The 16203-nt window shown below is 36.8% G+C and overlaps 1 protein-coding gene across 9 annotated transcripts in view; it reads left to right on the forward strand.

Moving 5' to 3' along the window:
• LOC134531601 (proton channel OtopLc) overlaps window positions 1-16203 on the forward strand; it is a 620588-nt gene that overhangs the window by 138295 nt on the left and 466090 nt on the right. For all 9 annotated transcript variants that reach the window (XM_063367341.1, XM_063367335.1, XM_063367337.1 and 6 more), the window contains exon 3: window positions 9759-9856. In XM_063367341.1, the coding sequence (XP_063223411.1) occupies window positions 9759-9856 (98 nt within the window). The remainder of the gene's footprint in view (window positions 1-9758; window positions 9857-16203) is intronic.

Here is a 16203-nt window from a genome sequence, read left to right on the forward strand (position 1 = left end):
AACTAATGGATCTGTTAAAAATAAAGTTAATGTCCCTGATACAGCTCTATATATATATCATAATATTTTATATTTTTAGCGGTTTGAAGCCACGTAATATTAGCTTATATATATATATATATATATATATATATATATTTATATATATACTAATAATACGTGGCTTCAAACCGCTCAATTTCAGAGTATTGCTAAAATATTATCATTTATAAAAATGTGATTAATTCCCGTTACTTTTACTGAATAAAAAGACAAAATAAATTTTCACATTCATTTAATATTTATTTCATAAAAAATTGTTTAAGAATAATGTTTTTAGAGTTACTAAGATATATATTAAAAATTTTGCTCAAAATATTGATTTATTTATCTTTACCTACCTACTAATAATAAATCTCTTCGAGGCAAAAATTCTGTACATTGTATTAAGTGGTGAAAAAATATTTGAAATGACTAAATTACATTATTGAGAATTCAAAAATATAGTTTTTAAAATCTTTGTCTGTTTGTTTGTATGTCTGTTTCTTCGAACATCAACTGAAAACTATGGTGGGGCTTTTGACGAGGTTTTTTTTCAATGGAAAGTTTTTTGGCTAACTTAGAAACTAGCCATGTCTAAATACAGAATCACACCCCTAAGGAGGGGGAAAGGGGGCAAATATGGTTTAATGATTGTTTATTTTATGTCTGAAAAAGTTAAAGCTTAAGATAATGGGTACTAATAATTTACATTTGAAAACGCCCATCAATATTTTTTTTTATATTTTTTAAAAATTAACCCCTATGAGTTTAAAAAGTATGTTTTAAAATTTAATAATTATATGTCCGAATTTATTTAAGTGTAATGAATGATTGTGGGTACAAAATATGAACATTTTAAAACTTACAACAACAATTTTTATACTTGGCGTAATTCAACGCGTAAGGGGTTAACAAGAGGTAAGTACCTATGTTTCAAATATTAATTATTGTAACCCCGTAGTTAATTAAGTGTAATTAATGATTTCAGGTAACAATAATAAACATACAAATACTTACAATAACGATTAATTTTTTCGTGAAATTCAATCCCTAAAGGGTGAAAAATAAGTATTTTTTAAGATTGTTATTTATATCTCATAACTTAATTAGGGTTAATAAATGATTTTGGGTACAATAATAAACAAACAAAAACTACTAACCTCAATTTTTATATAGTGTGAAATTCAAATCTTGAGTTTTGAAATGGGAGTAGGTATGTCTGTTTTTAAGATTAATAACTATATCTCTAAATTTAATAAAGCGTAGTAAGTGATATTGGGTAGCAAAAATTAACTCACAACAACTGACCACAACTTTTATATTTTGCGAAATTCAACTTTTAATAAATGAAAAAGGTAAGTATTTTTAATTAATAATCATATCTCCAAATTAAATTATTAAGAATACTAAAAAATAATTTCTGCCAATAATAAGTATACGAAGACTACCGACTTCAATTTTACCAAAATTGGATACTAATAATACATTTACTAAATCTACATATCACTGTTATATCATTTTGGTTTATTTAAACTCTATAGTTGGTAAAAGGGGTTATTGTGTTTTTAAAACAAACAAAAAAAGTAAACTTTATTCATAACTAGAAGTAACCTGCATCTAAATTTACGTACTGCGTATTTTTTGCCTTTATGAAAATTCGACTTTTAATGGGATAGTAACAGCGTATGCTTTCATTTATTTAAAAAAAAAATTTCTCCGTAACAATTGAGTTTTATGTAAATTATATGGTAAAAATAATAAATAACAATTATTTTACTTCGTTGCAAGAATCATCCCCTAACGGGTATAATTGGATAACGTTAGGAGAAAAGAAATAATGCATATTTCTGAATTTACTTGATCTAAGGGTTAGATATTAAAAAGGAAAAAAAAACAGCACATAGAGTAACGAAATGTATTTTTTTCCAGTTTTTTTTCCAGGTTTCATCCTTTAAGAGTGGGGAAAGGGAGTAAGATATGTTTTATCATAACAATTCCTCAACTCCATAGCAAATGAAGCTGCATGTAAGAAACCTAGCATAAATAACATAAATAATTAATCATGTAGAGTTCTTTCATAATATAGGCATTGAAACCTGGGCACGTAAGTTTTTATAGTAGTAAATCATATATAGCTACAAGCAAACTAATATGAATGTAAAAAAAGAACAAAAATTTAGTAAAAATTATGATTTAATATTATTTTTAACCTTTACCAATTAGCTGTATTCGACGTTAAAGGTGTAAAAAGGTAATTGATTTTTTTTTATTGAAAAAGTCTTATCTCTGAAGCTTATCAAGCAGAATGTAAGTTATGTAGTATTATTTACAGACATTCAACATCTACCAACTATTTCTTCCAACATGCTGAAGTTCTACTTTTCAAAAGATGAAATTTTGAAAATGTTTTAACATTAAAAAATAATATATTTTGATAAAATCTAATTTAATTTAGGAATTTGATGTGTTTAATAAACATACTGTTACGAACGTAGGCAGGACTGCGACGCTCGCCAGGTTCGGAGCTGTCTGGCGGCCCCGCACGCCCACTGACGTCACGCGGCATCCATTGACGCAAGGCATGCCACTCGTGCCTGGCCGGATTACAAGTGTCGTCGCTACCTATCCCCCTCCGCTCCCAACGCTGTTATCTATCACTGAACGGCCTTGGGAATTCCGCGGACCACCGATTGTAGCAGCGTGAATTGAAGCCGTCTTTCTGGACTGTTCGGGCATCGGGTCATCCTAGAAAAACGCGACTCGTCACGGCCGCTCTCGTCGGTTCGAGAAAGGCGCCTCAAGTACTTAAGCAGTGACGCTGGTCTCCGCGGGAGTAACGTGAGTCCAGCGCCGAGTGTGGCGTGAGTTCCTAAAGTTAGGATAGTGGCGCGATGTGGAGCGACGGAATCGAGAGAATGCAACCGAGTGTTGCGAAACTATGTGTGGGACAGGCGCGAGTTAAAGGGCGAATCACTGTTGAGCCTAGCTCCAGCGAGGAGTGCAAACTGCGGAACTTGACATACATTGAGAGATTTGAGAATAAACATTTTTAAGTACTAGTGATTTCTGATCGGACATTCATAAGTATAATTATTTATCAATGTTAATATTAGTAATTAATAAAACTGTAATAAAACTTAATTGGACTAACCCTTACAAACCCAGTTCTCCCCACATAGGTCGTAACAACAAAAAAACTTACCTTCTCTAAATCCCGCCGCACACGGTACAATATTCCTTACAATATTGTAAGCTAGGAGTCGTACTGGCTCTACTACTAGTTTCATCACTCGAATTCAAACTGGATACTAGTAGCTGTACGAGCTGGGCTACTGGTTTTGCGTAATAGACTGCGTCCTATTTTCGTTGCTTGGTGTGTTCCAATATTTAAGGAGTGGCCAATCAGAACTCACGAAAACAGCATAATGAGTTGTTTACACTTTTAAGCGCGCATGTCGTGATAAACATGGACGGAAAGAAGAGGAATAGTGACCAAATCCTCGTTTTGATAAATGCATACAAAGAAGAGCCTTGTTTGTATGTAGTAAAAAATGTGAATTATCATAATAAAAATTAGTTGTGGAGAATATTCTCTTAACAAAACTAGTAAGGCAGCTAGAATAGTGTGCAGCAGAAACTTGTAGCGCACCTAGTGTTTCAGCTTGTAGCCTACACAGTACAGAAACCAGTAAGCATTCTAGTAAGCAAACTAGTAGAAAATATTGTACCGTGTGCGGTGGGCTTTACTCAACATTTTCCGAAATTTCACCTCTTAAGTTGTAACAGGAGTTAATATTATTAAAAAAATTAATGGGATCTAAATAATCATTATTGGTTAAATTATTTTTAACTAATACAAATATGTTGATTATAATTATTTGGGAGTTCACCACTGCAATTAAAAAAAGTTTTATGTTCGGTTTTTGTTTAAGTTATAGTAAGTAAACTAAGAGTCAGCTAATAGTAAGTTGTTTACTTAATTTGATATCTGAATTTTATATTTTAAATAAAGATGTGAATTTATTAATTCGTATTAAATAATGGGAGTAATTTGTAATAAAGTAAAATTATTTAATAATTTTAAGAAGATATATTACAATATTAAATTAAAGTTTCAGTGTAAACGATGGCATAAACATTGTTTAAATAATTTAAGTGTAAATGTTGTAATGGTTTTTAAATTGTCTACCTCATTAAATGAAAAGGAGGTAAGTGTGATTTCATCAAGGTAAAATATATCTTCGAATACTCTGAAACAGAAGTTTAAAAATCAGATAGTTAATCTATACTTAAATAAAGCTTACGCATAACTACTTCAAAAATATAATTCTTAAACATGTATGTTATGAAATAAATATTTTATGCATCAGAAAATTATTTTTGTCTATTTATTAAGTTAAAATGTTTGGAATTACTAACGTAACTTTATAAATGGTAAGATTTTAGCAACACCCTGAAATTTTGCAAGAAAAACCGCGGGTTATTACATATTATGAAATAAAAGCATAATAATTAAATTCTAATTAACCGTATTGTAAATGTTCTGCTACCCTTTAGAGATTAAAGCATTTGGGTTATTTCTATAGTATTTTAATTTATTATGCAGCTTAGGGACCCTTTAGGGCAAGCAAATGTTTACCATGTGTCAGTTTAAACTTGGTAAATAGATTTGGAGCATGCAGTGAGTGTTTGGATTGAGATGGGACCGGCCTAAACTTAGACGCATGGAGCTAATGTCTTAGCCATGTGTAGTAGCTAGTGACGTGTATGTAGAATGTAGTGACTGTGACATGAGTGCTAGCAGCAAGTGACTAACATGTAACAGCTAGTGTCTGTCCTGCGTGTAATGCTGGTGACAATGTCACGTGTAGCAGCAAGTGAACCTGTCACACAACGGCTAATGACTGTGCCAAGTGTAGCAGAAAGTGACTGTCACATGTTACAGTTAGTATCTGTGTTACGTGCAGAAGCTAGTGACTAGACCACGTGTAACAGCTAGTGACTGTGCCACGTGTAGCGAAAGTGACTCTGTCACATGTAACATGTAGTGTCTGTGCTGCTAAGGAAAGTGCCACATGTAGCAGCTCGTGACTGTGCTACGTGTAGCAGCTAGTGACTGTGCTACGTGTAGCAGTAAGTGACGGTGTGGAAACTGTCCTTCCCTTTACAAAACAAGAACAGTGACGTCCCCAACTCTCTGTGGACGGTCTTAACAAACGAGCAAAAGTTAGAAAAATATTTACTTATTTTATTCCGCGCAAAAAAAAAAAAAAAAAAGAGAAAATAAATCTTACCCAAATACTGCCCACGATTCAAGTGCTGGGCCATTTAAAAATATTTTAATGAGAATTAAAATTCCGAACGTGAACGGACAATGTTCACTACCCAAGACCTTAAATAGGGATGATAAAAGTACAAATAAATTAAAAATTTATCCAAACATATTTTATATACCTTTAAAGATCTTACAAACATTTACAAATAATCTGATCAGCTTCCTGGATATAATTAAAGACGTCTTACGCAAAATTATACTACTTATTAAAATACGATGTATAAAAAATAAATATTCCATCAAAAAACATACACGCGAAAAAAATCCCATTAAATATAAACATGATTGTCCATTATAAACTTTATCACTGGGCAGTATGTTGGGAAACTCTGGGGAGACCTCCAAATTCTAAATAAATACTAGCTAAGGTGTGCTTTGACAGTAACAATGACATTTATTAAACATATAAATTACATGGGGCTCAGCGTGCAGATTAAACAATTACATTTCACAATTATGTTAAATCCTTTACGATGGCTCACTTCTGCTGGAAGGCTGACTCCCTAGTTGACCCCTAGCTGGAAGCTAAGAAGAAACAGTATGAAACTTTCATCAAATAATACAGGAAACAATTTCTAACATTCTACTTTTAAAAGGGAGCCTTCAAAATGCCCAGCACTCAAAATAATGGAGAACAATCCACATTTAAACAATAAGCACCTTGATATAAATTACAACTAACATGTTGACAAAAAATTAAAGAGTTTCCATTTACCAAGCACTTAAACAACAATTTTTACATTTTATTTACTTAATCCATAAACAATAACTACTGAATATTCGCTCTGTGACGACACAAACATCTTATATTAACTTTAGTGCAAACAACAAATAAACAATATGAATTAACAGTGTCATCTGACTGGGACATGAATTATTTGCTTTTATATCAGTTACATTTTCCTACTCGGAAGTGAATCCAGTCCGGTTTGGTGGGCGTAAAATATGTAACTCCACTCGCCTGGTCAGTTTTAGTAGTTCAGCTTGTCACCCTCTGGTGACCAGATCGAAGGCGGCTTTCATCGGACCGATGTCGGTCCGATGACGCACAGCAACTGCGACCGCTCCAATGTCCTCTCTGCTGATGGCGGCCAGGGGCAGCCTCACCCGGTGGTCCGGGTCACACGGGTACTTCTCGGTGACGTCGCTCGGACAGGCAGCTCGGGCGGTTCGCCCACTCGTCCGCGATGGCTTCTCAAACTGCAACTGGAGTCTCTCTGAACACTCGTTTACAACAAACAGAATGGCGTTTTCTACTATCTGCTCAGAGCGTCTTTGTTGTTAGTCAAGTCCAATTCGTCCGTCACACTTCTGGCAATGTCTGCCACACCTCGCCCCGCACATTCGACAACTCGCCTCTCAATAACTACCAGCGGTAATAGAACATTACCACCATGACCAATCACTCGTATGTCTCACTGCCATACCACACGACGAAAGTTTCTAAGTACGGAAGCGTTGTACTTTATCGCTTCATCTTCCAGAGACCATCCTGGCATGGCTGCCTCCTCCAGCAGCGTGAAGTCTTAGGCGGGTAAATCCAGTGACGATCCCATGTAGTCGGCGTGGTTCTGTTACTGAGACTGATGGCGCTGACAAGCCCACTTCCTTATATACCAGAAAAGAACAGCCAGGACATCCGGTTCGTACTTACGAATCACCGTTCAGTGATACGGTTCTATTCTGGGCGTTTCGCCGATGGTCTCGGCAACGACTCTTGGAGGCCCGGGTTACGGGTCAAATGATTCGGATCCCGGTACCGGGTTCCGGCTTGTTCCTTGGCGTAGACGTGTCACGTTGTTAGGATGGCCCAGTTCATGGGTCTTGGGTCACGGTTCAGTGAACCGTGTCTCTTTCAGTCGATTCAACTTGGCTCTCGCCATGACTGACTGGATCACTGGTCACCGGTCTTCATTCTCGGGACACGGGTCACTTCCAGTGTTTGACACAGAAATCACGTGTAGAGAATAATTAAACAACAAACGTTACCGTGTGTGATGACACTGGTAACAAGTAAATAACCTAAACAGAATTATACTTTAAAAATAGGCTCTAAAGTTTATATCGGGAGGCGAGCTTTTTATGACCAAATTACGACAGTTCCTAAAGATAGTCACGTAATACTTCGAGGGCATGAGTGACGACGATGTTCATAGAGACGACTGTCTGCAGCACAGTAGTGGCACGCACTATGAAAGGGTTAGATGGGTGGAGCAGCGCCTAGAACTGGGCGCAATGCTTTTCTGACACGTTTTTCACTATAAACGAGTTTCATAACATTATATCCCAACAAAATAGCATATTTATGCTTTCCTAAATTACGCCTTTAAATAAAACGTGATTAAGAACAAATTTCTTGTTAACACAAATCATTATCATTCATGTAGTCGTAGGAACACTGCTTTATTGCCGACTATATTTCAATTGGGCCTGTCCAAAACACGTAGCCAGTCATTATCAGACAGTTATCTGAACACCAAATCAGCGTAAAAAATTACGTGAATTAACTAAAGCAACCAAATACAAAAAAAAATTAGGTCTCTGTCAGTTCCACTCGTACACATGGCGAAGTGAGTATTCACGCACAATGCACGGGCTTGTAAATGTTGCGGCCAGTATCAGGTCTTGCCAAGTGCACCGCTCGTCATGTGGTCGGGCGCCCTATTGGGTAACCGAAGGCTGGCAGTGCGCGGGGGATTTGTGGCTGCCTGGGGGCGGCCTAGCAGCGCCAACTGCTACCGACCGCGTCCCGCGGGTGGCGGATACGGGAGCCCAGCCCGAGTGTTGAAATCTCAGTGGAGTGACTATGAATAACCAATAGCAGTCTGCGGACCAATGGCCGGCCTGTGGAGTCGTTATTACGGTTATCGGGGTGAAAGGTAGCCTGAATGCAGCTCGGCGCGTGGCAGGAAGCAGTTCCGTCGGCGAAGGCACCGCAGGGGAGCTCGATGTGCCCTGGACGCGAAGTGTAGACGAACTGCGGGCTGGAACTGGCGGAACTGTGGACTGCTGCACGCGCAACGGAACTGAACAGCATCGGAACTCTGAAGGAAGAGATGGCGGCGCCTTCAAGTTGGGGCCCTGCTGGAGCCAGTGGTAGCCTGGGCTGCGCGACCTTCAACCGTCCCGGGATTTGGAGGACAAGAGGGTCCGACTCGCAAGATACTTCATTCGCCTGAACGACTTACCCCCACCCTGGCTTGAAAGGTCGTTGGCTGTTGACTGGAAGAAGGAAGATGAAAATGGCACAATGTCATGCTGCCTTTCGCTCCGTGCGCCCGCAGTTCGAGCCGGTTTACTGGCTCGTCTGCCCACTTCTGTTTTAACTGTGGCTGCCTGGGCAGCTGGGCTGGGCTGACGAGTGAAGTCGCCCGCCCCTGGGGGCGCATGCGCCCCTGGTTAATAATAACCCAGGAGTTCCCAACCTTTAAATGCGGGCCGCAAGGCCCAAGCACCCAAATCCAGCATGGTTGATTTTTCAGCCCCTCCAACTCTTCTTACCTGGACCGTTCTTCCCTCTTGTCCAGTAGTTACCTGCTTGCTTAATGCATGTTATTTGATCCCCGCATGACCCAGCCCAGGGTTTTCCCTGTGTCTATGCAGGTTTTACCTGGGTCACATTAGCTAGCTTTTAAGCTAGGCGACCAATGGGGCGTCAGTCATGGCACCAATTGCAGCCATCGCTTGCCAGTAAACCCCAATAAGCACACGATGCACGCGCCCTTGTCCTGCATGGTTAAAAACCCGCATGGTAGAGTGTATAGGCTTCGGCCTGAGGCACACTTAGGTCCTCTCCTAACCTGGACCCTCCCCTTACACACTTAGAATAATTTAAGCTAGGAAAAAAAATCTGTCTGTCCTGGTCCGCGCGGAGAACCACTGCAGCACTGTCACGCGTGACGTCACTGCCTCGACAGCGCGCTCCCAAGCGGCAGTTGCATGCAGCAACGGAATCGTAAACGTATATTACTTAAACCTAAATATTTAACTTACAATAAAAAAATATTAAATAATGAATTTAAATAATAATACAATTTAAATAAAAATACGGGAAACTAATTTAGGAAATAATTCGTTAACGAAATACTTAAAGTTGAAATAAGCTTTTACAAATCTGACTGCCAAAAGTAATATGCACAAAAAAGGCCGCATGTCTACACTGTCACATGTTACAAAGAGCGTTTGTAATGCGTGTATCAGCTAGTGACTTTGCCACGTTTAGCAGTAAATGATTTTGTCCCTTGGTATGGTTAGTGTCTGTGCGGCTATAGCAGCAAGTGACTCTGTAACTTGTTACAGCTAGTATCTGCAGCACGAGTAGCAGCACGTGACTCTTGTCACATGTAACCTAGCTAGTGACTGTGCCACGTGTCGCAGCAAGTGACTGTGATGTGTGTTGCAGCTGAACCCGGATGGCTACAGCTCGCACACGTCTCCCGCGCACCGCTTCGCGGCCCACCACGACTTGCTCGGAGACCACTGCCCGCCCAAGAATGCTAAGTGAGTTACTTTTGGTAACTAAAATTATATTTGAAAGAAAATATTGAAGTTGTTTGAATATTGAGTGATAAGGATCATTTCTAAATTCCTTCTTTTTATCGGTATGATTATGGTTTTATGGTATTTGGAAGTATAAGATGTTTTTTTTTTTTTTTCAATTTGGTGTTTAGTTTGTAAATATTTTAACACATTATCAAATAAGATTAATAGTAGTATGTACAACCTTCTTCACTAAGGTTTACATAAAATAAATTTTACAAGTAATCAAAGTTTAAGTTTCAAATCCATTAAATAAATAAATGGTAATTATCATTGAAATTAATGGCTCATTTTAAGTTCAATAAGGAAAAATTATTTTTTAACAATTCTTTTAAAAAAATTAGTTTAAAAATTTATGTGTTTTATGTTCTCAGTTCAATTCGAGATTTAAAATTATTGGTCAATTAAAATTTATTTTTTTGGTAATAAATTACGTTAGAGAAATATTTTAATAAATAATTTTTTTTTAAAAAAATATACATATTTCTACAGGCACACACATTACATGTAGATGTTTTAGAAAAAAAAATAATTTTTTATATATTTTTCTTAAGCTTTCATGTTTATCAAAATAAAGTAACTATCACTTCTGATACACTTTTTGTATGTTTAGTTTTAACCTTATTTAAATATGTTTGACAGTAACTACTTACTTTATTGTTTGTAAACATTAAGCCTTTAATAATTTATATCTTGTCAAGGAATTGAACATTTAAAAAAGTCGTTTATTGTTAGCATATCTAAAAACTTTAAATATGATATTATACTTAAAACAATTCAAATATTCTTACAATGAAAACATATAGGATTATAAAACATAGTAATCTAACATCACTGAATTTCAGAAATAATTTAATAATAGTGTAGCGTCAAAAATTCAGAGATATAAACCACTATATTTCTACATTTTATTAATAATTTTAACTAGTAGCTTGCCCCGAATTAAGACCTCGCTATGGTCTGTTCTTTGAGATTTTGTAAATTTTAACCATAACTTATAACTAGCATTTGTAATGTTTAACAAAATCGAAAAACCAACAACTTAATATTACTCAAAACGTAGATAATAGTAAAATTTTTTTAAAAGTACAAGCAATGTACATATTCCTACAAAAGTTACAGTCGACTTAGTGAAAAGAGGATTTCCAAACAACTAGAGCATTTGGTGTTGGTATGTGTGTACGTATATGTGCATGTGATTTTGGCTGACAATATTTCTTGAACTGTTGATGGCATTTTTATAAAATTTGGTAGGTAGGCGGGTATAGCCAATGGAGTTGTTTATTTCGTGTATGGGCAAAAATGTTGTAGGTTTTTTTTAATATACATAATTAACAATTAAACATTAAGTTTTCAAATATATTATCATTACTTTAAATTCTGTTTTGATATCGAATTAAGATAGTGTCCATGGAGATCAAGATATTGAGTGCTCCAAAGTGAAGTAAAGGAAATTACAAGCAATTAAAAGTAAATGAACTTTATTTATGGCTTGGAAACCAAACAATATATTGTCAGTAGTATGTAAATGGACATTATAGACATCGCGAAGTCTCAATTCGGTTAAACTACATTTTTGGTTACATTTAATTACTTTTGGTTTTCTGTAGTTCACTTTGAGGCATGCAGCATCATGATCTCTCTGTGGACACTACCCTGCTTGGATTCAAAGTTGGAAATTAAATCCAGTTAAATTTAATTGTTTCCATTTTTATTTGTTTGCCTTTGTTGCAAGAACTATCATGATTTCTTTGGACACTATCCTCTTAGGTTTCCAGCCAGAAATTAAAGTTATTCGTTTGATTTAAAAGCTATTTGTGTTATTTTAAATGTATCAAAAACCCCTCCACTTGTTTTACTTATACTTGATTTTATATATATATATATATATATATATATGATCTAACACTTGAAAAACAGTAAAACAAATTTTTTAACAATTGTATTTGTAAAGTACTCTTAATAATTATGAAAACAAAGGTACATCGTCCCCTCTTATACTCAGTTACTGTCATTCCATATAAATAAAAATATATATGATTGATTATTTCCACTCCTATAATTGCCTCATTGGTGATATCAGCAACAAGGAAGGTCAGTGATAATGTCCTTGTTCCAACCCTTACCTCTTAATCTAGCTATACATGCACAGGTGTAGTTTATCCAGTTGCTGTTTTGAGTCTGTTTGGGATAGGTGTTCTCCTGGGTTGTTCCTTACTCATCATGTCTATTCGAACTAAAGATGCTGATGCTCCCCTTTTAACAGTAAGTTAACACTATCGGCCATTGATCGATATGATCATAACCTCTATGAAGTAAGGATACGGACAATACCTTAGGGGCTACCATTCCCTGTAGAGCTGGCATGTGACCCCTCACACCAACTACTGCTCGTTTCCCTGTTGCTTTTTCTGCTGCTCCTCTAGTGAAGTCCTCCTGTATGTCGGGAAGATCCACTGAATCTGTCCCATTTCTTAATGGACGAATCGCCCCGGACGTCCTCCTGCTTTCATATCTGGCAACCTGGAGTTTAATTCAGTAGCTTTTGAGTGCCATAATAATATCCCCTTCATTAGCGTTATTTCTCACATTTCCTCCATAGTAGTGCTTCAGCCCAGCTTTTCGTGTCCTGATGCTTGTGTTACTTGAACAGTGTGCTGGTTCGATTTCCAAGGCATTGACCAAAGCATCGCATCTCATCCTTTGCCGAGCCAAACGGACACTGTGTTGTACATTCACAACTCTGAGTCAGTCTATAGCACTGATGGCTAGTTCATTCCGGAACTCTGCAGGAAATTTTGGATAGGAGATATGCATGAGTTACTCAATGTGAGCTTCAAATTTCTGGAGTATTTCCGAGGATCGCTGTTGATGTGTTTTGAAGGCCATTCTATATACACCACGCCCATCGGTCGGTCACCATACCTCATGTCTAGGGCTTCTACTAATACCTCGTATTTATTCTGGTATGGAATTGGTATGGTCTAAAGGAGCTCGAGCGAAGATCCTCGCAGGACCAGACACACAAGAGCTGTAGCCTTCTCTCCCTCACCCGAGATATTCTCTTCAGTATCTGCCTCTGACTGTCACCTGTAGACATTCCACGACGATTGACAATCAAAGGTGGCTGGCTTGATAATTAGGTTTCCATTTATAGTGTTTGACATCTTTACTTCCCCGGAAGAACTCCCCCGTTTCTTAGCAGCTTTAGCTTCCTTGATTATTCGTCAGCATTCTTCAGTTACAGCTGCTACTCGATGTTCAGTGGCTTTCTCGAATTGGGCTAGGTGTTGCGCATCTCGCTGTTCAGTGGCCCTCTCGATTTAAGCTAATTGTTGCGCTATCAGTTATTCTTGTTCTGCTAGATTTTGCTCCTGTTGGGCCACATACTGTTCCAAAAACTGCACTTTCCCTTCCAACTGAACACTGGTTTCATCCATCTTTTTTTTATTATTCCTCTTGAGCAGCTATCAATTCTCCTCACATTTCTTCTTGACCCCTCTTTATTTTTTCTTGTGTTGCCACGAGTTCTTTACGCATATCTGCCTGATCCACTTCATGTCATCGATTTTAATGTACATGGTATTCTTCATTTCTTATTGGCAGATATTAATTTAATCTTCATTTCATTCTTCATCTCTGCTTGGTAGTTCTTCAATTCAATCACAAACACAAACCCTACATCCTACACTACCATTCTTCATTATTACTACAATTTTATTTTATCTATGAGCTAGCCTAAACTTTTACTCAAAATGAAAAAAATTACTTTTATACACTAATACTAACTGCAATTCCTTACACGAACTTTAATTTTAAAAGTGTAAATTCTATTTATTGTATTTTTAATCACCATTCATTACTACTAAATCGTTTATTTAGGCTATCCCACTTCTGTTACCAAATGATAAGAGTGGGGAAAAACAGGTTCATAAGAATAGCCCAATTAATTTTATACAGTTTATTTGCTAATAATAATTACATCGCTATTTAAATCATCAAATTTATGTATGTTCACATATCACTAAATATCTTATCAGCCCACAGTTCGCACTCCTCACTGGAGCTAGGCTCAGCAGTGGTTCGCCCCTTCCCTCGCACCTGTCCACACACACAGTCTCGCGCCACTCGGTCACACACGCACGGCCCCTCGCCCCGCATTGCGCCGCTCGCCGAACTCTTACTGCACTCAACTTGCCTTTTGGAACTCTCCGCGGAGCTGGCGTCGCCGCTTTTATATCCCTTGGCTGTCTTTTAGGAATTGACTGGAGTAGTTGTGATGGCTGAGCCGACGCTCGAAGCATCCAGAACAAAGGTATTTATTCACGCCACTCTACGCGGTGGCCTCAGTAGGCCTGCGCTAAGGGAACGATAACAGCGCCGAGGAAGGAGTGCGCGAGGGCCAGGGATGGCGAGGCCAGACCGCTTTAATCCCCGAAGGTATGCGCGTGTGACGTCAGCGGCCGTCTGGACTCGCCAGGCCGCTCGACCTCCTGGCGCGTGGCGCACCTTGCCTCCCACCTTCCTTACAATATTCATATTATTATTATTTAATTATTTTTTTTTCCTATTCAGATTTAGATACATTATTATAATTATTATTATTATAATAAACCACCTTTACAACTTAAGGTGTGATACTTCGTAAAACGTTATAGAAGATAAAGTAGCTAAAGTTATGTGTATTAATAACTCCCAAAATCCTAAACTATGTTTGATTCGACCAGAAGATATTATTTTTTAATGTCAAACCTTAATTATAATATATCATGCCATAAGAAGTAGATCTTCAGTAGGTAAGTACTAAACAAGTGTTATTATATTTGGTTTGTTCATGAATCATATGGCATAACGTATAACCGCTTGATTAGCTTTAGATATAAGACATAATAAAATTCATTAGACGCTTTTTGACCACTTTTGCGGTCGAATATAGAAAACTTGTTATGGTAAAAATCATACTATTAAATCATAATAATGTACGTTATTCTTTCTCAGGTTCTTACCTCCTTCTTCAAAAACTTGGATATAAGATTTATTTTAGCGAAAACTATCGTGCCCTCGTTACACTTCTTTAGGGGGGTGGGGGGTGTAACTAAGAAAATTGGTAAAAATCACTTACATTGTTTAAGTGGTGCTTGTTAAGTTTGTTACCTCCAGCTGTATTTGTTATGGAGATATGCTTTCTTATTTTTACAAAAAACTGACACCCTTTACACGTTGTTAAATCTCGAAATCCAGAGATTTTAAAAAATACAATTCGTAACGCTTTATGCTGGTTATTCATTTTTAATTTCTGAACCTTATCTCTGATATATTTAAATATACGAACTTTTTTTTCTTTAACCCAAAGTTTAACCTTTTACAAGCTGAATCATGCAAAGTAGTAAAATAATAATTTTAGTTTATTTTGTATATATTTTTTTCTTTTCTACAATAACCTTTAAAAGACAAAGTTAAATAAATGAATTAAAATGCATACGTAGCTCAAGATGTGTTTTTTTTTCTCATAATTTTTTACTTCTTAATTTTATAAATTCGAAAGTCAAAATTTTTCGGTTTAATGCAGTTTTTTGGACATACGCCATTGCAGTTTTGCACTTTTTTTCATAAAAAAACGAAAAAAAAATATGAAGATAAACAATTCTTAGAAAAGAGACTGAATCAGCTGATGTCGAACAAACGGAATCACAGATGAAACTAAACAAGTATATTGGATAACACAACGATGACAGCACCGACCAAAATATTCAACCTATAATAATTATCAGACAGCACAAGTATTCCGTGGAAGGAACTTAGTCATGGAAAATAATCATAGGCGTGCCTACAGGGGGGGGGGGGGGGGGGCAGGTGGGCCATGGCCCCCCCTAATGTAATCACTCAGATCGGCATTTTCTCTAATGCGTTCGTTAATATTCGTATATTCCTGGCACTGTGACACTCAAACAGTTTTTCAGTGTTGCAGCGTGCTAATTAACAATATTATTAAACATTTTATCGTTCTGGAAATACAGCCACCTTAGTTGATTTAAAACACGAGGTCATGGCCAAGCAAAAAAAAATATATATAAATTTAAGAGGTTTGTTAAAGTTCTGTTGTTTGAATTGCTGTGTTTGCATTCACTAAAAAGAAGTTCATTTGAAGGTAGATCTGGACCAAGCTATTGGAAAATTCGAGGGGGGAAATGTGTAAGTACCCTATAAACATTGTCTATGGAAAAAAAAACATATTTCCAAAATTGTTAAAACTATACGGATATAAATATTAACTAGTAAACATATCTCGTTGATACTGCACAAAAATA

Source organism: Bacillus rossius, chromosome 5 (genome assembly GCF_032445375.1).
Source record: "Bacillus rossius redtenbacheri isolate Brsri chromosome 5, Brsri_v3, whole genome shotgun sequence".
Classification (NCBI taxonomy): domain Eukaryota; kingdom Metazoa; phylum Arthropoda; class Insecta; order Phasmatodea; family Bacillidae; genus Bacillus; species Bacillus rossius.